Source organism: Phascolarctos cinereus, unplaced genomic scaffold (assembly GCF_003287225.1).
Source record: "Phascolarctos cinereus isolate Bilbo 61053 unplaced genomic scaffold, phaCin_HiC Scaffold_9;HRSCAF=440, whole genome shotgun sequence".
Classification (NCBI taxonomy): Eukaryota; Metazoa; Chordata; class Mammalia; order Diprotodontia; family Phascolarctidae; genus Phascolarctos; species Phascolarctos cinereus.
This window is the reverse complement of record NW_027556402.1, coordinates 256202505-256227554: the sequence shown is the minus strand read 5'-3', so window position 1 is coordinate 256227554 and position 25050 is coordinate 256202505. Positions and strand designations below refer to the sequence as shown.

The 25050-nt window shown below is 53.2% G+C and overlaps 3 protein-coding genes across 12 annotated transcripts; 2 read left to right on the top strand and 1 right to left on the bottom strand.

Annotated features, from left to right (window-relative positions):
• Positions 1–2947: 2947 nt before the first annotated feature.
• Positions 2948–18500, top strand: SLC25A45 (solute carrier family 25 member 45). Of its 5 annotated transcripts, none has more exons than XM_020968444.2 (7): positions 2948–3678; positions 5119–5162; positions 5445–5516; positions 6307–6492; positions 14807–15053; positions 15462–15601; positions 18345–18500. In XM_020968444.2, exons 1-7 carry the CDS (start codon positions 3642–3644, stop codon positions 18498–18500), a joined length of 882 nt encoding a protein of 293 aa, XP_020824103.2. In that variant the 5' UTR covers positions 2948–3641. The 5 variants fall into 5 exon arrangements, with proteins under 5 accessions (XP_020824103.2, XP_078004559.1, XP_078004561.1 ...); XM_078148433.1 differs by having other exon boundaries at positions 14807–15065; XM_078148434.1 differs by lacking the exon at positions 5119–5162 and having other exon boundaries at positions 2949–3678; positions 14807–15065.
• On the bottom strand, positions 16776–21400 carry TIGD3 (tigger transposable element derived 3). Its single transcript, XM_020968438.2, has 2 exons — positions 21319–21400; positions 16776–20387 (listed from the first exon to the last, which is right to left on the bottom strand). Exon 2 carries the CDS (start codon positions 20369–20371, stop codon positions 18956–18958), a length of 1416 nt encoding a protein of 471 aa, XP_020824097.1. The 5' UTR covers positions 20372–20387; positions 21319–21400; the 3' UTR covers positions 16776–18955.
• LOC110195511 (uncharacterized) lies at positions 21125–25020 on the top strand. Of its 6 annotated transcripts, none has more exons than XM_078148443.1 (3): positions 21125–23617; positions 23702–23763; positions 24513–25020. In XM_078148443.1, the coding sequence occupies exon 1, from the start codon at positions 21164–21166 to the stop codon at positions 21845–21847; it is 684 nt and encodes a 227-aa protein (XP_078004569.1). In that variant the 5' UTR covers positions 21125–21163; the 3' UTR covers positions 21848–23617; positions 23702–23763; positions 24513–25020. The 6 variants fall into 6 exon arrangements, with proteins under 6 accessions (XP_078004569.1, XP_078004568.1, XP_078004564.1 ...); XM_078148442.1 differs by having other exon boundaries at positions 24333–25020; XM_078148438.1 differs by having other exon boundaries at positions 21125–22235; positions 23019–25020.
• The last annotated feature ends 30 nt before the right edge of the window (positions 25021–25050 follow it).

The window sequence follows — 25050 nt, the reverse complement described above, 5'->3', positions numbered from 1 at the left end:
TTCATACATCCCGAGATAGAAAAGACGATCAAAGATGTTAGTAGTCAATGCTAAAGGGCTGTGGGAAGACAGGTACTTAAATATATTGCATGGGTATCATCATTATGGGAAATAATTTTTAATTGTGTGAGAAAAATCACTACAATTGCAAAGGGCCTGGCACACAGAAAGCACTTAATAAAAGTTGACTGATTAATTGACTACTACTGAACTTCTGAAGTGCACCAAGGTATTCAGAGCAGCCGTTTTTGTGGTAGCAAAAAACAAAAAAGAAAATGGGTGTCCATTAATTAGAGGATGGCGAACAGGTAAGCCCATGTCATTTCTATTATTGTTTCTGTTTCCTCACAAGTCACAGAAGAACGTCTTTAGCTGTTCAGGAAGGAGCTGTGCATGGTTCCAGTACAGTTGATAGTCAAGAAACAGGAATTGAGGAAACTTGGGGCAAGAGACAGAGTCACTCCTGCCTGGAAGCTACTGGCTGGACTGGATGAACCTCTGTCCTCCTTCCACAGTACAAGTCATTCTCTCTCCTAGCCTTCCCTAGTGGATGGGTGAAACATCAAAGGAAATACCCGGAGGGAAATACCCTAGTCTTTGTTCTCAGCTCCCTGCCGCCATGAAAGGTCTCAGTGTAGACACTGAGCTATTTCACCAAACAAGCTCTGAGGTAAGTGGTATCTTCAGAGGCAGGATGAAGTCAGTCAGCCCTAAGGGAAGCCAAGCACGGGAAAGTCTTTGATATCAGCCTTCAGCTAAGAGGAGGCTGCAGCTCCCTTAGTGGGACTAAAGCTCTATGGGGGAGAACCTTTGGGGTGAGGATTAGGAGAAGGCTCAGAAGTGGGCCCATTCCTCTACCCATGAATATGAGATCTTTGTCCCTTCCTTCGTGCTTGTCCTCCCATCTGGAAGACACAGTGGCCTAAGAGAAAGTGTGTAGGGGTATGTGAGCAAGGAGAGACTGGTGAGGACAGGGCTGGACCACAGGTTGTAAAATTGGAAGGGACCCCAGAGACCATCCAGGCCAAGGATTTGTAACCTTTGTTTGTGTCATGGACTCCTCTGGCAGCTTGGAGAAACCTGTGGTGAAGCCTTTCTCAGAATCATGGTGTTTTTTAAAAAAATTTTTAAATTAATTTATTTTGATTTATTAACAATCACTTCCATAAGCTTTTGAGTTTTAAATTTTTCTGCCCCTCCCTCCCCACCTTCCCCCCCAAGACCTCGAGCAATCTGATATAGGTTCTACGTATACATTCCTATTAAACGTGTTTTCACATTAGTGATGTTGTAAGGAAGAAGCAGAACCAATAGGAGGAACCACCAGAGAATCATGTTTTTAAATGCATAAAATATACTATATAAGATTACAGAGAAATCTTATTATATTTAAAGTGTTCAAATTATTTTCAGAATACAAGGTCAGGGGTCCTAGCTCAAGAACCCCTGATGTAGTCCAACTTTTTCATTTGTAGATGAGGTAAGAGGCCCAGATTGGCTAAACGGTTCACTCAAAGTCCCAGCTAGTAAGTGGCAGGGTCAGAATTTGAACCCAGATCTTCTAGCTTCCCGTCCAGCCAGTGCTCTGGTCCTCAGGGCCAGTTCAAGCATTCAGCAGAGTTCTGATGGAGAGCTAACTCCCCTCCCTCTTCAGCGTGTTCTAGGCGAATCCGTGGGCCCTGGGAAGATGGGGAAGACAGTGCCCCCTTTTCTCCCCATCTGTGTAGAGCAATAATAATGTTCATAGCTCGTGTTCACAAAGCTGCTTTAAGTTTTCCCCAGCAGTTTACCCACATTAGCTGATTTCAGTCTCATGACACGCTTGACGGTGTCTTATCCTACGGGTGGAATCCTTCATGCCCTTTTTATATCGCACAAAAGTAAGGTTCAGAGTGTGACTTATCATGATCACACAGCAAATGTCAGACAGAGGGTGGACCCAGGTCTTCCTGAGTCCACGTGTAGGGCTTTGTCCCAACACGGCCTCCTTGTTCAGCTCCTCATCCATCCGTGCTATTCTTAAAGCACAGGTCTGACCAGGTCACTCCCCTATCAAGAAGTCTCAGTAGCTCCCTCTTGCCTCTGGGATGAAATATGAACTCTTCACAGTCTGACTCCTGCCTACCTCACAGCGGGGATCCCATTTATCTCTCTTTCACCCCTTCTCCCTTCAGGCCAATGCAGCCTTTTTGCCATTCCACATTCCTGGGGTTCCATCTCTCCGTGTCCCTTGCATCTCCCTCCTAGAATCCTTTGCTTCCTTGGAAGCTGAGCTCAAGGCCACCTTCTCCAGGAGCCCCCCCCCCCGCCCCGGTTGCTAGTGCCCTCCCTCATGAAATGGCTAGTTTGCATTTACTTCTGTGAGTGCCATTGTGCAAAGAACATGGGTACACCAATGTGCACCAGTGTCCTCCAAAGAACAGCCCTAAAAGAGGTCATCCCCAAACCATGTAATCAGAAGAGAAGACAGGTTGACGTGTGGTAAGGGCAAGGGGTGGCAGGTGGAGCTAGGGTCCATTAGGAAAAGCCATGGAAGGCCTGGTTCTGTCCCTTACTACCTGGGTGGCTTAGGACAAGTCTCTTAGCCTTTCTGGGCCTCAGTTTCCCCATCTGTAAAACTAGGGGGTTTGACCAGATGGGCCCTTAGGTCCTTTCCAGCTTCAAAGCTATGACCCTCCAGGCAAGGAAGCAGGCCCAGAAAGGTTTGAGGGAGGTCACATTGGCAGTGGTTGGCAGAGCTGCCTGGCAAACAGGGTCAGGGCTCCTCGTCCAAAGTATCTGGTCCGGGGCTTTTGGGGAAGAGAGGTTCTCTGAGAGCCTACTATCTGGCTACTACTCCTCAAGCTTCTGGGAGGCCCTCCCCCTTGTTTTGGGCTGTGGCTGTGCAAAGGTCAATTGGGGAGCCTCAGCCTCTGCATAGAAGGTCCTTCCCCCTTCCAGGGCCTCCTTTCTTGCACAAGGCCTGTGAGGCAGGCAGGCTTCAGACTCGAGAAAGAAAGGTTGAGTCACTCCGACCTCTGGTGGGTGACTCCAGTGGATGTCCCACCCTCTGTGCCTCCAGTGAGTTGGCATTGCCATCTAGTGGCTCTCTGCTCTCTTGACTGTCCTGGTCAGTCCCCTCGAGGTGAGCCTCCACCAAGCTGCTGATGACCTGAGGGGAGAGCAGGGTGATGTGAATGGGGAAGCGGAGCCTCGGGAGGCAGAGGTCAGCTTCCGGGCTAGCCTGGGATGGGCCTGCCACGTGGCTAACTCCTTAAGGATTTCCCAGGCAGGAGGCAGGATAATGCCGAGCACAATTGTAACCAGATATCCGGTGTGCTTGTGAGGAAGAGGGTTGCTTCCCTCGTGGTTGAGAGCCTGGAGCCAGGAGGCCGCTGGGAAGCCTGATCATCTCTCTGTCCCTGCCTCTGAGAACATCTCAGTTTTTCCTTCTCTTCTTGAACTTTATCCAGGCTTTGTCCCTCCTTTCAAGGTCCCTGGGCCTGGGCAGTGGGCCATTTCTCACCCCCCTCTGCACCTAGGTTTAAACATTAGTGAGAAGCTATCAGCTCAGGCCCAGGGGAGGAGCTGAGTTACACTTGGGCCAGCTTCTCCCCCCTTCGCCAGAGCCCCCTGGTTCCTGGCCCTGTGTGCCTTGGAAAATGCCTGTGGAAGAGTTTGTGGCTGGCTGGATCTCTGGTGAGAAGTTTTTTCTTTCTCGTGTGTCAGAGTACCCTTCAATGGGGCATCACTGTGTGGGGTTTGGGAGAAAGAGAGAGAGAGACAGACAGACAGAGACAGAGACAGAGGAAGAGAGAGAGAGACAGAAGATGAGAGAGGAGAGACAGAGAGAATGAGAGAGAGGAGAGAGAGCAGAGGAAGAGCGACAGAGAAAAAGAGAGAGCAAACGAGAGAGAAAGGAGAGAGAGAGATTGGTGAGGGCTGTGTCCCAAGGCCAGACCTAGTGTGACAAGCGCGATTAGACAGAGTGCTGGCTGGACTCCCTGTGTTAAAAACGGAATCCACCATTAGAGAAAAGGATCGCCCTGTCCTGGGCCCCTGCAGTTCTTCTGTCTCCCCAGCCACCCCCTCGCACCACCTGAAGATGGCCCACAAGAGGCCTTCTGGACAGGTGCCCCTGAGGGCAGGCTGACTTGGGATCTTTCTATGTTAGAGCCACAGCTGTTGGGACAGCAGGAAAAGGTGGCTGCTTTTCCAACTCTGAACTACGTTCATCGTGGCATAGATCGGCTCTCCCCAGTACCTTGGTGAGCCCCCAGGGCTTCTCATTCCACTCTCCTGCTCAGTCTAGATGGACTCTGGGAGATGGGGAAGGTAGATTGGACCTCAGGCTCCTGGCAGCCCTGCCCCCAGAGCTGTGGGCATCATCCGTGAGTGCCAGGGCCCTCCATCCACTTTCCCTGCAGGCCTGTTAGCAGTCTGAACCATTAAGGGATTAATCGAGGGGGGAGACCTGCTCCCGCCCAAGCTGTCCCCTCCTCTTGAGAATCAGAGCTTCTTACTGACTCCCGGCAGTAGGTTTTGATCCCACAGTCCACGATGCCCCCTACGCGGTCTGGGTTGGCAGCCGCACCTGGAGGCAGACGAGTCGCTGGGCTCACCGTTAGGAGGTGAAGGGAGGACAGTTGAATTTGTCAGAGGGAGCCAGTCTCCCCAGGGTCCCAAAGTCAATGCCACTTTCAAAATCTGACTCCCTATGTTTTTAGGAGTCCAGGTGCGCTCCTCAGAATCTCCCTGCCTAAAAGAGCAGCCTCTGGCGGGGAGGAGAGGGTTGGATGGGAGGAAAGTCAAGGTTGGAAAGCTGGGCTTCTTTGCCTACTTGGCGTTTCTTTTTCTCATTCCTTCCAGATCAGGAATTCCATGAAGAAGAAATCCTAGCTGGGGAGGGGTCAGGCAAACCCAAGGTGCTAGAGTCAGAGGCAGCCGAGTGAGAGCACCCAGGAGTGAATTTGTCCTCCCTGGGCTGCAGAAGGGGGGAGATGCACCTCGTTCTTCACGAGGAGGAAGGAGCAGGTTACGGCTTTGCTTGGCTCCCTTCTCTGAGCTCTCAGGAGGGATACTGTCTTTCTGGGTCTGGTCCAATAGTTCTGTGGCCTAGCTCTTTCTCCTTGTCTGCAGGAGCTGCGGGCTTGATACTGGGACACCCCCTAGACACAGTGAAGGTGAGAATAAGAAAAGCTGGGCCAACGTCTGGAAGCAGGGGCTGCACACTCAGGGTCAGGGTGTGGATTCCCATGCCATCTGTGCAGTAGGCATCCTGCCCCCAAGCAGCAGTTCTAGCAGCTGGGCTGGCTCCCAGGCAATGGAACACCTCTTTACTTGTGGGGAACAGCTGAAGGTCTCTCCCATGGCACACCCCCTTTCCTTGGCCCTCCCCCCATGACAAATTCTACTGTCCTCCCTCCACCTCCTAATGCTGAGCTCAGTGTCTCCTCTGCCGGCAGGTGCGGCTGCAGACCCAGAACGTGTATCGGGGCATTGTGGACTGTGTGATCAAAACCTACCAACGGGAGTCTGTAAGAAGCTCTGATTCTCAAGAGGAGGGGGGAGGGTGGGTGCGAGCAGGTCTCTTCTCCCCCTTCCCCTCCCCTAAGCACCTGCTCCAATCTAACTTATGCAGAGATAAGGCAAGGTTTGGGCTGCTAGTGAGGCAGGGGTGAGGGCCATGAAAGAGCTCCCAAAAGATCTAAGGACTTCACCTGGCAAACTCAGAAACCTGGGCTCTTTCTCAGCAAGCTCGTAGGCTCGCATGATCGAAGTTTCAAAGCTGGAAGGGGCCTTAGATGTCATCTGATCCCACCCTCTCATCTTACAAATGAGAAAACAGGCTCATAGAGCTCGAAGCCGCCTGCTTGAGGGCATCCAGGTAGTGAGGGGCCCAGGTGGGATTCAAGCTGGGACTCTCCGGTCCGGGGCAGGCCTCTCTCTTCTTTACTCTTCTCCCTTGCTGGGCCCCACTTTCCTCACCTGTAAAATGAGGGGCTTTGGACCAGATGACCTCAGGATTATTTCCAGGGATGGCATTCTGGAAGAGTTAGTAGGACTTCCAGATTTCTACCTGTCCTTGTAGGCAAAGAGCAGGCTCTATTTCAAGTAGAATGTCAGCCTTTTGAGGGCAGGGGCTACTTGTGGGGTTTTGGTACCCAGCCCCTAGGACAAAGTATGGTCCATAGGAAGCCCTTAACAAATGCTTGTGGGATGAATGGAATGACTGACTAGGAGGAGAGCTGTCCCCCATCAGCCCCATTTGAGCACACCCACCAAGGCCCATCTCCAGCCCAGGCCAGACTCTGTCTCTGCTTACAGGTCCTGGGCTTCTTTAAGGGGATGAGTTTCCCCATCTGCAGTGTAGCCGTGGTCAACTCTGTCCTCTTTGGAACCTACAGCAACTCCCTGCTCCTGCTTAGCTCCACATCCCACCAAGACCGAAAGGCCCAGCCCCCCAACTATGGCCACATCTTTGTGGCTGGCAGCATCGCAGGGTTTGTGCAGGTAAGTGTGACCCACTATTCTGGCCACCAGGGAAGGCTGGACTTCCTCCCTCTGAAGGGTGTCAGTGTTAGAGTACACACACATAGGTGGCCACATCTTCTGGCCATCCCTTCCTTGGGCTAGGGCTCAGGACATGTGATGATGCCATATTCCATGCTGTCATCACCACAGATGATCAGAAAAGGAAATGTTTCTCTTCAGGGCTTCTTCTCTGGCAGGTAAGGTCAGAGTTTCTCAGTAGAAGGCAACCTGAACCTCCACCCACACCCTCTTACAGAAGACCCCAAAGCCCACTGCCACTTGGGATAAATGAAGAATTGTCAAGAGAGAGCCTTGTTTCCAGCTTCTAGAGGCTGTCAGTCACTTGGAATACTGGTCAGATTGACAGTCTGCATAGGCCTGGGGTCTGGACACGCTAGTGGTGAGGAGCGCCAGCGAGGGGACAGAGGACACTGAGAGGTGGTTAGAAGGAACTCAGAGGTGGTGAAGGGGCTCAGGGGAGGGTTAACCCTAAGGCTGACATCCTGGCAGTCTGAGCTGCTAGTGTGGGACCACCTGACCTCTGGAAGGGTTTCCTTGACTCCTAATTAGGGAATATTTGGAAGCAGTGTGGGGCCCTGGAATCAGCCAAGCTGGGTCCACACCCTCCCTCTGTGTGACTCTGGGCCAGTCCGTGATCTCCCTGGGTCTCAGTTTCCTCGTCTGTAAAATGAAAGAGTTGAATAAGAGCACTTTTGGCTCTGGGTCTGTGCTCCAGTGAGTAACGCCCACGCTCTTCTCGTTCCTCACCTGCCTCCACTTCTTTCTTCTCTCCAATTCAGTGGCCTGGCCCTCTCCTAGCTTGCCTCCATCCACCCCCAACCACGAGTGGCCTTCGGGGTGCTGCTCGGAGCCTCGTGGTTCTCCTTTCACACTCACTTCCTTGGCAATCTCGTGCCCTCCCATGGAGTGAATCATCTTCTGTATGCGGATGATTCCCATCTCTAGATTCAGCCCCGCCCCTGAGCACCATTCCCTCATCACCAGATGCCTTTGGCATCTCCAATTTAGCGCGCTGCCAGCGACTCATTTTCTCCCCTAAACTCACCCTTTTCCCAGTCTTCCAGTTCCTAGTGACGGCAGCACCATCCTTCCCGCCATCTGGGTGTGCAGCCTGGGGGTGCTACTCAACTCTTCCTTCCCCCCTCCATGTCTTGTGGGTTGCCGAAGGTTGGCGATTCAAGCTCTCCTGGGCCCCGTATCCCGTCCTCTCTCCGCTCGTGGGGTGCTGCCCTCGGTCAGCAGCTGCAGCCCCCTCATTGCTCTCCCCTACTTGTGCTATTTTCTCTACCCAGTTGCTAATATGATCTTGGGCCTGCCCAAGTCCGTCTCCAGCTCCAGAGCCATAAGGGGACCCCTCTCGCCTTTTTGTATAAACTGCTCAGTCAGTCAATCAATAAACACTTATTAGGCCCCTACTCTGTGCCAGGCACTGTGCTTAGCACTGGGGGATACAAAAAGAGGCAAAAGACAGCTGCTGCCCTCAAGGAGCTTACGACCTAAGGCTCGGCTTTTTCACGGTCAGCCCATTCACTATCTGGCTCCAGTCAGACTTTCTTTTTCATCCTACCACATACATTCTGTGCCAGCCAAACTGGTCTATTTGCCCCCTGGCATCCCACCTCTGCACCTTTGCCCTGGGCAACCTCCGGGCCTAGAATACCCTCCCTGCCCACTCCCCCCCTTCCACTCTTTAGTTTCTTTCAAGGTTCATCTCAGGTGCCCTCCCTGTGGCCTCCACCCTTCCTGATCCCTTGCTACCCCCCAAGATGATCTTGTACCCTTTTATCTATGTGCAGGCTCTAATCCCCAAGAGTTTGAAGTCCTGGCATTTTTGTCTTTGTACCCTCGCACTTAGCACAGTCGTAGGCACACAGTAAGTGCCTAATAAATGTATTTTTAAAACACTGAATTGTGGAACTGCTATATCCTGTTATAAACCTAGACTGAGAACCTTCTCCTTTCCACGTGACACTGACAGCCACACGCCCAGCACCAGGCTTGAGGCCTCGCTGAAGGGTAACCCTGATATCGTTCCCTCTCCTTGCCCTAGTCCCAGCCCCCTCCTGGCCGTACCCAGCAGCCCTGGCGCCGTAGCTCTGCCGACTTATTAATGAACACTTAGTTCTATGGGTCCGGGGATAGAGGTGGTAGGGCATTAATCATTAAGTAACTTAGGTAACTTTGTCTTGGTCTTTGTCCTGGATCTTTATTTCATGAGCCTTTTGGAGGGAGTCAAGATCTAAGAGGGAGCGAACATCAGTCCATCATCAATAAATGTTTATTGAGCCCCTGCCAAGTGCAGGGATAGAGCTGGGCCTGGAGTCAGGAAGATTCATCCTCCTGAGTTCAAATCTGGCCTCAGACACTTACCAGCTGTGTGACCCTGGGCAAGTCACTTCACCCTGTTTGCCTCAGTTTCCTCATCTGTCAAATGAGCTGGAGAAGGAAATGGCCAACCACTCTGGTATCTCTGCCAAGAAAACCCCCAGTGGGGTCACCAGTAGGCGGACAGGACTGAAAAACAGCTGAACAGCGACAACAGCATCTGCTGTAAGTAACTACCAAGTGTTACGCCATGCCAGGTGTGCAGCTCTTCCCATTGGGTGAGGGAGCAAGTGGAAGAGCCGGCATTTAGAGAGAGAGCACGTCGAGCTTTCTAAAAGCTTTTCTCACCTCCAGACCATGAGTATTATTGAACCCATTTGACAGATGAGGAAATTGAGGTTCAGGGAACTAGCAAGTCTTCTGCCCCCCACTCATGGCATCTCCTGGCTCCATCCCCAGGCACCCTTCAGCAGGTCTCTGTTTAGCACCACACTTCTCATTCCTAACAAGGATCACAGTCCGCGCTGATGACAAAGGGTGCGGTTGTTTGCCGAAGTTAATGATTAATGACCCCCCAAAAGGTCCAAGTTTCTCTTCATCCCCAGCTTGGCTGGGCGTACACACCTTCATCCTCCCCAAAGCCTCCAGGCTGGCATCCTCCCGAACAAGGCTGGGACCCTAGATTTGGGCATCCCCTGCACTAGGCCAGGTGTGAGGGGATGAGGGCCTGCATCAGGGGAGGGGCCGTGTCAAAGAGAAGGGGCGTGTCCCAGAGATGCTATAAAGGTGACCTAGACAGGCTTTGAGAACAGCTTGGATGTGGGGGGTGAGGGAGTCCAGGAAGACCCTAGCTTGGGGTCCTGAGGACTGGGAGGATGGTGGGAGTGGGGAGGGGCCGCTAGGGGGCGCCACAGTGCACAGAGTGCTGGGCCTAGAGTCAGGAAGACTCATCCTCCTGAGTTCAAACCCGGCCTCAGACCCTTACCAGCTGTGTGACACTGGGCAAGTCACTTCACCCTGTTTGCCTCAGTTTCCTCATCTGTAAAATGAGCTGGAGAAGGGAAATGGCAAATTCTCCAGGATCTCTGCCAAGAACACCCCCAATGGGGTCACGGAGAGTCAGACGGGAGGGGTTGGGGGCTGGGACCCTATGGCATGTGTACTAGACAGTTTGGAGGGGCTAGGTAGGGGTTGGCTATGAGCAAAATTGTGACGATAGAAGCCAGTGTTGTGTAGTAGATATGGAGACAGAAGATCTGGGATCTAATCCTGACCCTGTAGGTTATTTATCTGTGTGACCTTGGGCAAATTACTCTCTGAGCCTGTTTTCATCACCCCCAAAACAAAGGGGTGTGACTCAGTGACCTCCAAGGGCCCTTTCAGCTGTGTGATCTAGGCTCCAAGTGGAGGCCGGCCTCCTTCCTTGAGAGGTTCCCCTCACTGCTCAGCCCCTGCTCCTCACTCTCAAGGTCACGGGGATGGAGCCTTTCTTAAGAAAAGGAGAAGGGCCTTGGCATGAAAACAAAGGTGCCCGGAGAGGCCCAGAGGGATCCCGAGCTGTGCAAGGGAGGCTGGCGGGTAGAAGGAAGAAAGGCTTTGTAACAGTGGGAGCTCAGGAACGGGTGAGAGGGGCCTGGCCCTCGGAGGAGGTGACTGCTTGTCTGGTGTGGAGTGGTTTCAGTCACGTCCGACTCTTGGTGACTCCATTTGGGGCTTTTTTGGCAAAGATGCTGGAGAGGAAGACACTCATTCCTTCTCCAACTCATTTAATAGACGAGGAAACTGAGACAACAGGGTTAAGTGACTTGCCCAGGGTCACACAGCTAGGAAGTGTTTGAGGCTGAGTTTGAACTCAGGTCTTCCTGACTGCAGGCTGGATGCTCCATCCATTGTACCACCTGTCTGCCAAGAGTCAATGATGAGGAACCATGGGTACTGTCAGGCGAGGCATTAGCTAGGGAGGGCCAGAAGAAGTGGCCCGGACTGTTGGCCAGCCTAAATAAACAGGTCCATTGTTTTCCTGACACAGTGGATAGCTTGTTGTCTTCCGGTTAAGGAGAGCTGAGGTTTTAAAGTTTTTGCAAAAATCAGGTTCCCCCTCCATCAGAACCTCAGTCCCATGTGCTATCCTTGCCTAACCCTCCATCCCCGCCCTTCTCTTGAGCTCAGGAGCGGCACAGATGTACACGCAGAAGCCAAGCCAGCTCCTCATTTCACTGTTAACCTCGCTTCTCTTTGGGGCCTGGTCTATAGGGTCTGCGCTGGCCCAGTGCCTACTGGCTGTCCCTGAGGTTTTAGCAGAGAAGCCGTGTGGGTAGTAAAGAGAGGTGAAGTCAAGGGCGTGAATTTTGTGTGACAATGAACAAGCCTCAGCTTCTTCATCCGAGACATGGGAATAATCAGTACATGTCCTGACGGGCAGGGAGGCCTGCATGAGGCAGACGCTTGGCAAACCTTCAAGCGTTCTATCAGTGAGCTTTCATGATGACTTATCAAATGGCTGAGGCCTCATCAAGGCCTCAGGTCCTCCTCCCTGCTACAGAACCTCACTTTTCTAGGTAGCAGGACAGCTTAGCAGCCATCCAGTGCGGCCCACGGCTGTGCGGCCCACGGCTGGTGTCTCCCCTCGAGCATCAGCCTCTGCTGGGGTAATCCTGCCTATCCTATCCAGTCCCAATTGGCCTCTTCAGCATGGCCCCCAAAGCTCCTGATTCTCTTCTCTGGGCCAATCAGAATGAGTATAATCTCTCGGATGTCTGACAGCCCTTCAAATATTTGAAGACAGCTACTGTGATGTCCCCCACCCAGTACTCTCTGATCCGGGCCAGACTTGCCGAGTGCCATCAGCCAATCCTTGTGCCATCATGCTGGTATCGTCACCCCGACTCCTCAAGATCTTCCCCTGCCCCATATCCAACCTGGCGAATATTTCTATCCCCTCCACTCTATCCTCTGCCCCATTCACCCACCAAAGTGATTTTCCTAAAACATGGGTCCGACGGTGTCGCCCCCTACTCCATAAACTCCAGTGGCTCCCCATTGCTTCCAGGACCAAATATGAAATGCTCTGCTTAGCATTCGAAGCCCTTCATCACCTGCCCCCTCCTCCCTTCCCATTGTCCTTCCACCTTCCCAAAATTGTGGATTCTTCCCTCCAGTGACCCCAGCCTCCTAACGGTCCCACCGACAAGACCCTCCATTTCCCTACTCTGGTGCCTCCATGCCTGCAATTTCCTCCCTCCTCATCTCTGCCTGCTGGCTTCCCTGGCTTCCTTTAAGACCCAACTAAAATCCCCCCTTCCACAAGAAGCCTTTCCCAACACCTCTGAATTCTAATGGCTTCTCTCTGCCAGTTATTTCCTGTTTATCCTGTGTATCCTGCTTAAAGCTTGTTTGTATGTATTCCTGTGCATGCTTTCTCCTCGTTAGAGTGTGAGCTCCTCGTGGGCAGGGCCTGTCTCTTGGCTTTCTTTGTGCTCCCAGTGTGTTTCATACTGGCACGTAGTAGGTGCTTAATAAATATTGGTCACCCCCCTTTGGACACTCTCCAGCATATTGGTGGCCTGTGGTGTCCAGAGCTAACCCCAGGGTTCCAGCTGAAGTCGGAGAAAGGCAGAGGACTGTGGGATTCTCCCCTCCCTTTCTTGGCAGCTCAAGGTCCCATCTCTCCTGGCTGACACATTGAGGTTGCTGTCTGCTAAAACCCCAAGATCTGTTTCAGACAAACTGCTGTCTAACCAGGAAACTCACCCCTGCTCTTGGGTACCCAATTGTAAGACGTTTTGTGTCTGTTGAGTTTCATCTTCCTGGAGTGTGACACTTTGGCCTCCAACATCTTTTTGGATCCCGATTCTGCTATCAAGGGTGTCATCTGCAAATATGAGGAACGTGCCTTCTGTAACTTATATAGTTCACTAAAATGTGAAGCGTACCAAAGCCAAGCAGAGCCCTGGGGCACTCCACTGGAGACCTCTTGCCAAGCTGATATTGATCCATTAATGACTGCTCTTTGTAGCTGCTCATTCAGCTAGTTCTTAATTCATCAAACTGTGTTATTGATAGCCTGCATTTTTTTCTCCAAGAATATTTTGAGATACGTTATCAAGCACTTGGCTAAAATCAAGGTGTTCTGTCACAAAAGGAAATGAGGTCAGTCTGTCATGACCTGTCCTTGAGGAAGCCAGGCTGGCTCTGTATAGGCACAGTTTCCTTTTCTCAATGTTTGCCAACCACCTCTTTAATGATCGGTCCCAGGGTTTTCCCAGGAATTAAAAGTCAAGCTCACTTCTTCCCTTTTTTGAACACTGGGACATTCGCCTTTCCATCATTTTCCATGACCTTTCACATTTCATTGATGGGGCTTGGCAGTCATGCCTGCCCTTTCTCTCAGGACCCAAGGATAGAATTCAGCAGAATTCATCAAGGGGCTGCCAGGTATGCCCTGACTCGTTCCTTTCCTATCTTTAATATCGACTCTTGGTGAACCACTTTTCTCCTTGGCAGAGAAAAGAGAAGCAAACTCCCCCTCTCTGGTTGGTTATCATCCCATCTCTTTGATCTTCCCTGGTACATCTCCTCTCACATCCATCCCTTTTTCAGTGTCCTTAGCTCCCCTCTTCAGCCACAGCTGCTCCTAAGTTTCAGCAGTCTTGACGCCAGTTTTATAGGACTGTTCCAAACTCTCGTACCCACCTTGGGATCCCTGACCTTGCTTCTCTCTTCTAGGCAGCTAGGTGGCATAGTGGGTGAGAGTACTGCGCCCCTAGCAGCAGTCAGAAAAGCAAGAGGAGCTCAAATCCATCTCAGACACTCAACTAGCTGCCGAAGCCTGGGCAAGTCTTCTTCATCTGTAAAATGGGTCTAACCTTGCAGCTTTGTAAACCTTAAAGCACTATGTCAATGCTAGTTATTATTATGTATATGTTTTAAAAATCTGACTTGGCTAGGGAGTCCTCCTCATTGGAATTGTTTTCCTTTGTGCCATCACTTTTCATTCTTGAGCATTTCCTCTTCCTTCTGGTCTGACTTCCGCTGTAGAATGTGAGTCCAGAAGACTCTCCCTATTGTATACCCAGCCTTCCTCCGAACCCTCTAAAATCTGCTTTCCTCAAACGTAGGGTGTACGTCATATTGTTTCTGGATTTCCTTTCCTCCGTCACACACTCCAGGAGGAAGTAGTTGCTCCCCACTAAGGTTCTCACCATTTCCACCCCATTAACCATTTCCTCCCTGTTAGTTAGAATCAGATTCCACATGCATTTTCCCCTTTTGAAGGATGAAATGATCATTAAGGCAAATCAGGAACTTATTGGTTGTCCTGTTTTGGTCAGAGAGTGCTCCAGTTATTTCTGGATAACGAAGCCCCCATCACTATTCCCTCCCTTTGGTGCCAGGCTGGTGAGATTCCCACATTCTAATCTCAATGATTCCAGTCTACAAGCTTCCACAATCTTCTCTCTAATTCAACCTCCTATTGAAGATTTCTAGTACTGCTGATTGCCAAGACTTTCACTTGCCTGCCACACTCAGAAGTGTGGAGCTAGGAGCAGGAGGGGTTGTGCGAGGTCCTGCAACCTTGGAGGCCACGGAGGTTACCATGGGAGGAATGTCATGAAGGCATGTCACTGGGAGTCTTTGGGACTGATACAGCTGACTACAATAGCACAATGCTGAGTGAGGTGAAGGGTCAGGGGTTCAAATAGGAAGAACCCTGGACTTGGGGTCAGAGGACTCATCACTGATTACTTGTGTGACCTGAGGGGAAGTCACTCACTTTATCTGGGGCTCCTTAGTCTGTCATCCTCCTAAAGCGTAGTTCACACACCTTCCTGCTTTCTCTACCTGGTTCTCCCTTGTGTGCTCCACTGATGAGTGGGAGAGTGGGTCTCTCATCAGGCTGCTGTTGGCCAGCTTCCCCTCCCAACTGGTTTCCTTTGCTTCCCTGTAGGCCTATTGCTTGGCTCCTTTTGACCTCATCAAAGTTCGACTGCAGAACCAAACAGAGCCCCGGGCCCGGCCGGGAGTGGCCCCATCCCACTACAGGGGTCCCCTGCACTGTGCCAGGACCATCCTCCGGGAGGAGGGGCCCCGGGGCTTGTTTCGGGGAGCTTGGGCTCTGGTGCTGAGGGATACACCCTCTCTGGGCCTCTATTTTCTCACCTATGAGGGTCTCAGTTGGTGGCTAACTTCAGATGGTAAGGAACGTGGTAAGTAAAGGCCCAGTAGGGAGGAGGAGGGGCAGAAGGGGCTGAACACCTTTTTTTTTTTTTTTGCTTAGGCAGTTGGGGTTAAGTGACTTGCCCAGGGTCACACAGCTAGTGTCAAGTGTTTGATCTGAGGCCAGATTTGAATTCAGGTCCTCCTGACTTCAGGGCTGGCGCTGTATCCACTGCACCACCTAGCTGTCCCTGAACACCTCATTTTTACAACATGGCTTAGAGGATGTGGGGGTGGGGATGTGCAGGGGTGTATAGGGAAAGAGATGTGACACTTTGCTGGTTCCATGATGGGACAGGAAGGTGAATGCCCTCATTCCAAGATGGCAGCGCTCAGAGGAGGAAACATTTGGGCTCTCAGGTCTTTCTTCTGTTTCTCAATTACAGGCTCAGCTACAATGCTGGTGGCTGGGGGCTTTGCAGGGATAATATCCTGGGTCGTAGCCACTCCTTTAGATGTGGTCAAAGCACGGATGCAAATGGATGGGCTTAAGCAGCAAGAATACCGGGGGCTGCTAGATTGCATGGTGAGCAGTGCCCGGCAAGAAGGGCCAGGTGTCTTCTTCAGGGGATTGACCCTCAACAGCGCCCGGGCCTTTCCTGTCAATGCTGTGACCTTCTTCAGCTACGAGCATCTCCTCCGGTTCCTGAGCTGAGCCTCTTGGGTAGTGTCAGCTGCTCCCCCAGCAAGTTCTAACTCTGAGAGACTGAATCCCAATTTGGTACCCAAAATCTGGTGTCAGTAGTGGAAGAAGGTGGTCAGCCAATCTGCCTTCACTCCCTAAACTGGGCAAAATGACTTGTTCCTTGGGTGGCAGGAGTTGGGTTCCAACTGGCTTGGATAGAAGTGACCCACCAAGAATGGGATGAAGGGGAACACAGACATGCATAAAGGACGAACAACAGACAGCTCTGTGCCTCAGCTTCCTTATCTGTACAGTGCCAGGGTGGGGGTGGGGGGCAGGTGATGGTGGCCCTTCCAGTTCTAGATGCGGATCCTGAGAAAAGGAGGTGATGCGTGCTTACCTGGATGCATGATCTGGGTCTGACCACTGCCTCACATCCCAATCCCTCCCCTAGGGTTTGAGAGAATATCATCAAAAGTTGCCAAGTTTGATGGCAAACATCTCCCACTGCAGCCAGCCAGGAGACAGGCCTGCCTGTCCTCAGGGGACAGCAAGCCTAACCCTGAGTTCACACCTGAAGCCTTTCTAGCCTAGTAGGCCCTGCTACAGCTGATGTACCACAGCTGAGAACCCAAAGCCTCCTCTACCCCACTGGAGGTTGGCATAAGTGGTGGGGGTGGGTCCTAAATAAAGGCTCATTCCCTTCCCCTTCACTTCTCCTCCTGAGGTCTTAGTGGACCAGAAACCGAACGAGCCAGTATCTTTCCTGCTAATGTATGAGCTGCATAGTAGCTCTTCCTTACATTTGACTCGGCCTTGGTCAAACCCTGTGTCTGATTTGGGTTTCCACATTTTAAAAATGGTAAGGAAATCAAAGGGTTAGAAGCATAAGCCCTGAGGAACAAGACTAGCGGTATGGAAGCTCTTTGGAAAACAGAAGGTGCCTCCAGAAATATAAGGAATTCTCATGAGCCTAGAACATTAACTAGGACAAAAGGAGAGGTCGAGGCTATTGCTTCAGCAAGAAATTAAGATTAGATCAAAGGAAGAACCATGTGCCTGTAAGAAAACTCAACACTGGAAAAGCTCCCGAGGGAGGAAGTAGAATCTTTATTCTTAAAGACCTTTTAAAAATAGAAATCCTAGAGGTAGGGCCAGATAAGATGACTTTCCAGCTCGGTAACTCTAGGGGAAAGATTGCTCTGATTCTACCTGGAGAGCACTAGATGCAGGGTCAGAAGACTAGGGTTCAAATCCTGGCTTGGCTAATTGCTAGATCTGCTACTTCCTAGCTATGTAACCTTGGGCAAGTCATTGCTGAGCTTCCCAGCATTCCCCGCCCAGGGAACAGTTGCCCCCACGGCTCCTTGCAGGTTTTACTCCCCTGATCTCAGTATTAGTTCAGAAGACACTCCTGGCTATGGTTTTCCTTTGGGTTCCTCCTCCTGAGCCCTGTAACAAAGGGGGTCAGTGACAGCAGGGCAGATGCCTCCACCGCCTAACCTAAAGTCTGAAATGGAAATTTCAAGGGGATGGCTCAAAATCTTGGGGAGAAAAGAGGAGGGATGAGGAGGAGAACCGTACCTGTGCAGTCTTGAGGAGGGTAGTTGAATCCCGAAGTTCCCTCGAACAAGGGACTCAAACCATTGAATGCTTCCCTCCTCCCCCCATTCCAGCTGAATAACAAATTCGTATAAAGTTATAAATGAATATTCATAAGTTCACTTATTGCTTTAAAAAAATGAATGAGCTAAGACTACCATACCCATAGCCAAACCCAGTATTAAGGGTCAAGTAGATGCTGGTGTCAAGTAAGTGCCAAGGGCAGGCTTTTCTCAGACTGGCTCATCCCTGAAACTAGGAACCTCTCCAGGGCCCAGTGCATCATTTGGGGTGATGGACCACTCCCTGTACGCAGGGAGTGAGGCTAGCTGCAACCCTAGGCCATGATTTCCTCCCATACTCTCCACCTTGCTTTCCTTAGTCATTTACTACCCCAGGATTGGCAAGAAAAACACAAAAAATCCCTTGAAACTCTGCCCTTTACAGCTGGTACCTTCTCTTTGGGCTCTTGGTTTGAGGTAACCTTAGAAACCCAGACTGCCAGAGCTCTAAGGTGTGGAGGCTGATGTGCCCAAAGTCATCTGGCAGAGCTCTCCCAATATCAGTCGGACTCAGTGATTTTTGTGTGTGAATGTACTTCCTATACAGGTACCAATGCACACCTCAGCCTTTAGGGTAGCAAAGGAAGTTTGGTATTTTCCCTGACCCACGGTGACTTTGGAGACCCAGGTCAAGTTACAAGGTCTCTCTCTTCCCTGGTGACCAGTGTCCTCTCCACTAGTCTAGAAATTCTGAGCTTTGAAACAGTAACAGGACTGGCCAGATGTCCTCATCTGACCTGACCTGTTTCTTCTAGGGAAAGGAGATGTCTACAAAAAACCAAGTAAGAAGCAAGAGCAAAAAACTTTTTTTAAGGAAAATTAGGGCCCTGGCCTTGATATGCTAAAGGACCACTCACTCTTGTTTTCTCTGGTACAATGCTCCTCTCCTTAGCCACTTGCCAGTTATTTCTTGGACTCGATCTTTTCATAGTAGGGATAGATGCTACAGAGCGGTTAATGCAGCTTCCCCTTCACTTGAGGTGCTCTGGGATCCTTCTGAAAGGAAATTCCTTTTACTTGTCCTGAGTGGAAGCCCGAGCTGTAACGCCAACCACCATGATCCGAGGGGGAAGAGAGGCAGCAATCTGGAGTCAATGCTGAAAGGCTCGGCCTGGGAGACGGGAAGGCATCAGTGAGTCACCCTCTGCCGACTGCCCAAAGCCCTCTGGTCTTGCACAAGTGACACCCAGGCTCCCTGCTTAAAACCTTGATTGCCACCAGCAGAATTGGTTTTAAACACAGAATTCATGGAGTTCTCATGCTGGCTGTAAAGCCTAGATTCCTCATACCCAAGCTCTCAGTTTCCCTGTCAATGGTTTCTCGTCTAATACCCTAGAATTTCCAAAAGGGTTAAAGGATTACTAGGCAATATATTCAGAATTCTCTGCCCCATCGATGGTGCTGGTTTAAAGCCCTTCTGCTCAAGGATGAAGAGGCCTTCATAGCCTGGCCTTGGGTGTCCCAGCTTCTCTCCTCTCAACATGAAGCAGTCATTTCCATGGGAAGGAAAGCCCCAAAGTGCCCTCTGTTAGCGTTTCCATGGGAAACAAGAAGGTGGGGACTCTGATGGGCCCGGGGGGTGGGGGGGCCCTCACTGGTAGCACATGCGTTCTACCTCCTCTTCACAGTCATAAAATTTCCCAAAAAGTTCAGGGGAAGCGCCGTTGCACTCAAACCATCGCCGCAAGGTGCCCAGCGCCCGCAAGGCATCTGCTTTGGTCGGCAGAGGCACCAGGCTGTCGTCCCTGTTCTCTCCCTCGCCCTCACTGATCGCTTCTTCCTTGCATCCTCCCTGGCCTGCCTCCTCACCCTCCAGGTCCACGAAGCGGGAAAATTCTTCGGGTCTCAGCCCGTCAGGCAGCGGGGGCATCCTGGGCACTTCTTTCATAGACGGAGGAGTTCTGCTGGGCCACAGGCCAGCAAGGGCGAAGCTGCTCCTGATGAAGTTGGCGGGCACTCTGTCCCAGGCGGCTGCCATCATATGCAAGGCATCGAGCACCGTGATGCCCGCCCCAGCGGCGGCCAGGGACGTGCCCTCGGTCTCCCCTCGGAGAGCGGCCAGCTTACTCAGGAGGCGGTGCCGGTAACGGGTCTTGAAGTCCCGAACCACAGGAGTGGGTAAGCAGGGCATGGTACCATCAGCAGGCAGAGGCAAGAGCCTCACGTGCTGAAGCTCGGGCAGGTCTGCGCCCTCCCTGGCCGGGGGGTCGGTCAGCAACAAGGCCACGTGTCGGCCTTGCTGCCCCATGTCCTGGTCCAACTGGGCCAGCCAGTCTGCCCAGGGGATCCCTGGGCCTGGGCGGTAGAGGACAGGCAGAGCCTCACTGCTGACCCCAAAGAAGCAGCGGGGAGAAGTCTGACGGCCTCCCGCAACCATCAGCCGACGCTTCTCTGTCCCTCCACTGTTGGCGCACAGTAACACCTGTAACCGATCGCCCAATACCACCCCACCTGGGACCGCCCGATACAATAAGGGCACTTCGGTACAGCCAAAAATATCCTCTGGGGAAAAGTCTTTCAGGGTAATGGGAGCATGGGGGTCGAAGCCCGGGGGAGGAGGCTCCGGGGAAGTCCGAGGAGGAGGGAGGACACGCCGGGCCCCCAAGCCTACGTTGTTGCGGCGCTTCCAGCGCACCAGCCAGCCGATGCTGGGCACGAAGTGCTGGCCCATGAGGTCGGCCAGCTCCTTGGCCTTGTGCAGTAGCATGGGGCCCGTGACGTCCCAGGCCTTGGCCCGCGCGATATGGTACCAGCACAGGAGCGCCTCGTCGATGCCGCTGTACTTGGACTCACGCTTGCGCTTGCGCTCCCGGTTGGCTGTGCCGCTGCACCAGTCCGCCAGCAGTTTCTCCTTATTCTTGCAGATCCGGGAGATCTGAGGCTGAGAGACCTGGAAACGGCGGGCCACCTCCGACTGGGACATCTTGGACTCTTCCAGGAGCTCGAGCACCTGGATCTTCTCTGCCAGGGACAGGGCGTGAAGCTTCTTCTTGCCACCCAGTTCCATGGCTCCTCTGGGGTACCTGCAAGTAGGGAGCCACGTGAGGCAGGTGGGCAGGGCCAAGAGAGGGGAAGACGGAGGTGGGGATGGTGGGAGAAGGACCAGTGTGGGGAAGCGATGGGAGAGAGGGCCAAGAAGGCAGGGGGGAAGAGGGGAGGAAGAATAAAAGAGGTAGGGAGAGCGGGAAGAGATCTTACAGGGCAGCAGAAGCCTTTATTCAGCACCTACTAGGAGCCGCTGTGCCTACTGTGCACAGCGCTATTAGCAATGCTATCTTGACTATGCCCTTCACTTCGTGTTAACATTGATTATTCACACTATCCCATCTGACCTACAATCTAGTCCAACGTTCTTCACAGATTTCTCCAAAGTCACCTGGATCCTAAAGGGCAAAGCAGGGAAGGGGCTGGAGGAAGAAAGATGGAGAGGGGCTAGATGGGGTGAGGAGGAGATGAGGAAGAGAGGGATGGCAGAAGGGCTGATGAATGGCCCCAGGGGAGAGGAAGATGATGCAGGGAAAGAGGCGCCCGCCACCGCCACCGCCGGGAAGCTACGAGGGAGGCGGAGCTGGGGCAGGTGGGGACACAAAGGGAGCAGATGGGGAAGCCACTGAGTGGGGGAGGGGAGGGGCAAAGGGGGCACCCTGTGGGGCGGGGGAGGGTGGCACCAGACTGCGGGAGTGGAGGCCGGGGGGGAACCCCCCAAGAACGGGGAGGGGGGGCCAAGAGCTGGGGGGAACCAGAGAAGGGGAGCGGGGCCAAAAGTAGGGGAGGGGGACAGGAGTGGGGGGGAACAAGAATGGGGAGGGGGGACAAGAGAGGGAGAGGATGGAGCTCAAGAGCAGGGGAGAAGGGTCAAGGGTCGGGAAGGGCCGGAGGACCCACAAAGGTGGCGGAGAGGAGGAAGGGGCACGGGGGTCCCCCTGGCATCCCCCAGCAATCCCCGTCACCCACTTCTCTGGTGCGCTCCTGCCCCCTGGGCCCGGTCCCTGCGGCGTCGGGCTCGGGGGACCTTGTGAGGGGCGGGGGCGCTCCACGAGATGCCGACGCCGACCCCGGCCCGGCCCCCGCTCGGCTCTGCCCGGCCCGGCCCAGCCCGGTCTGGCTCGGTCTGCTCCCCGCTCCGGGTTTTCCCGGGCTCCGGGACGAAGGGAGGGACAACCACTCGGGTACCCAGAAGCCACAGGGCCCTTCCCTCCAGAAGCAGATGATTGGCTCTCAGCGTGGCCCAGTCCCGCCTCCAGCTGGCCTCCATTGGCAGCCGCCGAAGGGACGGTTTAGCCCAGCCACAGCTCGACGGCCTCGGTACAAAACGAGCATTGGCCCCGCCCCCTGGGGGGGCTGGACGGAGGAGCGGGGAAAAGCAGGTGCTGGAGGCGGGCCCTCTGGGTGTTGGGCGGGGCCCGGGGAAGGCCTTTGTGCGGATAGACCAGACCGGAGAATGAGGCGAAAGGCAGGTGCCAGGGGCGGACCTTCGTGGTGATGGACAGGACCAGGAAGTGAGGAGGAAGGCCGATGCTAGGGGCGGGGCCTAAGGGAATGGGGGGCACAGGTAGGTGCCAGGGGCGGGCCTTCGTGGTGATGGACAGGATAGGGGCGGGATACAGGCAGGTGCTGAGGGGAGGGTCGCGGGACGGGGCTGGCGGAGTAAGGGAGTTAGTGGGGCGAGGCGGAAGTACTCCGCCAGACCCCCCCGCTGAGGGCGGGCGCTTCCCTAAAGCTTTTGTCCGGGCACAGGGGAAGACGGGGCTCAGGGCCGGGCACCCCTGGGCCGGCGGGCAGCTCCGGAAGAAGGCGCTGCCAGAGGACGGTCCAGCCTTGCTCTGCTGGGCCCCGGGGGGACGTTGCAAAGAGGCAGATTTGGGCTTGAGGTCAGACCCCTACCCCCCGCCGGGGCTTCTCGAGGGTCTTGTGACTGACCACTTGATGGGGATGTTGTGTTGGGAGGGTCTCTGAGGGCTCCGTGTGAGGACACGGAGCTAAGTGAGGGTGTCTGAGTAAGGGGGTGCCCAGATGCCTGAGGGAGAACCCAACCAGGCCAGATGGGGGGGAAGGCTGAGCTGGGGGTGCAGAGGGATGAGTAGCCGGGAAGAGGAGAATGGGGCAGACAAGAGCGGGGCTCTGATCCGGGGGCTGCTCATTCCCTCTATTCAGAACCGTAACCAGGGCAGGACAGTCGGGGCTTTATCCAGGGAGCTCGAATTTAGTCTGGGGCACTTCTAAGATAGCTGCACCTTGGAAGAGATCCTCCTCACCTTGAGTGATGGCAGCTTTGCCCTAGAGCTAGATTCTTGCCCCCAGGCCATTGCACCTGTGGTCCCCAACCAACTTGCGGCTTTGCTTCCTCAGCAGGGGTGCACTGAAGCTTTGTAGTAAGTCAGGGTTCACTTCCTCCATCCTAGAAAACACCTCGGGTGACCTTTCTCCCCCAGCTTCTCCTTGCCCAAGGTGCAAATAATCCTAGTTACAGCTCTACCTGCTGGCTCACCTATATTGATAGCCTTTTTTTTTTTGGTGAGGCAATTGGGGTTAAGTGACTTGCCCAGGGTCACACAGCTAGTGTGTGTTATGTGGCAGGCTGAATTTGAACTCAAGTCCTCCTGACTCCAGGGCTGGTGCTCTCTTCACTGCGCCACTGCCCCTTTTATTGTCAGCTTAAACAGAAAAATCCTTGCTGATGGGGAGCCAATCCAGGGGTGGCTAGGTGGTGCAATGGATAGAGTGCCCGTCCTAGAGTCTGGAAGACGCATCTTCCTAAGTTTAAATCAGACCTCAGACACCGTTTGCCTCATCTGTCAATGAGCTAGAGAAGGAAATGGCAAACCACTCCAGTATCTTTGCCCAGAAACCTCAAACTGGGTCATGAAGAGTTGGGCCTGACTGAAAACAACTGAACGGCCACCATGCCCTCCAAGAGGCTCCAGCAGCAAGGCCCAAACCAGGCCAAGCCTGTTTGTGCATTTGCACCCACACCAAAAGCCCATGGTGTGGCACACAGGAAACCCACATACAATCTGAGCCTTCAAGTTCCAGGCCGGGAGTGAGCTGGACAGGGGTCAGCCACCAGCTTTCACTCTTGTCCATGGGTTTCCCTGGATAGAAGAGAGCCCAGTGACCAGCGAGGGCTTGAGAAGATTTCTGTCCTGAGGTCTTCGGGTTGCCCTCGCTTGCTCGTGACTGGGGGAATGCAGAGGGAGGGCAGAGAAAGACCCTCAAGTCTTCCACATGCCAACATAAGATACCGCTCTCCAAGGTGAACATTCACAGAATCCACCCAAGACTGGCCTGGGTTTTGGTGCCCTGGGCACCATCTTCAACAAGTTATGCCTTCCCACAGAAAGCTTTTTCCCACCCTCCGGGCAGTCAAGAACCTCCTCAAATATCCTACATTCATGCCTGGTGAGTACCCACGGGCAGGTTCTCCCTTGCTGGCAAAGCTTGACACACGGCCCTCAAGTCTGGCCAAGGCCTAGCCTAGCCAGTTACGGACAGGCGTCTCACCACTGCTCAACATTTGGGTGGCTCCCTATCCCCCCGGGATGGAAACCAAACCGGACTCAAGATGCCTTTCCAAGCTTGTTCCGTGCTATTCCCCTTCACACACGTGATAAGATATGCTTGTCTACCTCCCCTGTCTGTGCCTTTACCCGGGCTGCTTCCCCACCCATCCAAGGCCTAGAGCCCACATTTTCCTCACCCAGAATCCCTAGAAATAATAAATCAAGCCCTGATTTGTAACAGTTGCTGATTTCTGAGGTGTAAATGCTCAAACTAACAGTTCAACAGTTGGATCTGGCTCCAATGAGCATCCCCCACTCCCAGCCCTTGCCTCGTATTTTGTGCTTGTTTACGTCAATCCTGAATGGGTGGAAGCTCCTCAAGAACGGGGAAGGCTTCATTTTGCCGTTAGCGTCTAGCATGGTGCCCAGCACACAGTAGGTACTTAATGCTTGGTGACTGGTCATCAGGAGGCTGACCACTGGATGACGAATTCTTTGGCTGGGAGAACGCAAGAAACAGATGCAGAATGACCCCTGGGCCTAGCGGCTGCTTCTGCAGAATCGGGCAGTGTGCAGAGGAAGGCTTTTTCAATGCTACCCTGGCTCTGCCCTCTTCAACCAGGCTGAACAAGTCCAACCCTTTCATAGGACAGACCGACGGACCTCCCCAGTACTGAAGATGGTCCAGCTTCTCTTCTTACTGCTCCAACCGATGTCACATGGCCTGACCTTATGGCCATCCCCCAGGCCACTTTCCACTGTGACCCCGTCACCATGGTCATCAAGGTAACTGCAGCTCAGGTGCCAAGATGTTGCCAAGGCTGCCGAGCCAAAGGGGAACTTCACGAGGTGCTTGGGACCAAGTTAGCAGATGGTTCAGCAGACAGAGGGAGATAAAACGCTGGGAGTGACAGATGAGACGTGCTGAAGGGTTCCCTCCCTGCCCATTTATTAATGGCTGCCCCCAATAAAATCCAAAACATCACAGCTGTGTCTGGATATATTTTTCCTTCCACTGACCTCAGCCTTGAAACAAAGAAGATGCAAAGTGTCAGACAAAACAGCTGTGCACCCAGCTGCCCCCATTCAGAACAGGCAGTGTCCCAGAACACTTTCTTCTTGAAGAGTCAGGAGGCACTGGATGTGAAAGGGGTGGGTGGTCCTGACAAAACCGAAGCACCAGTCG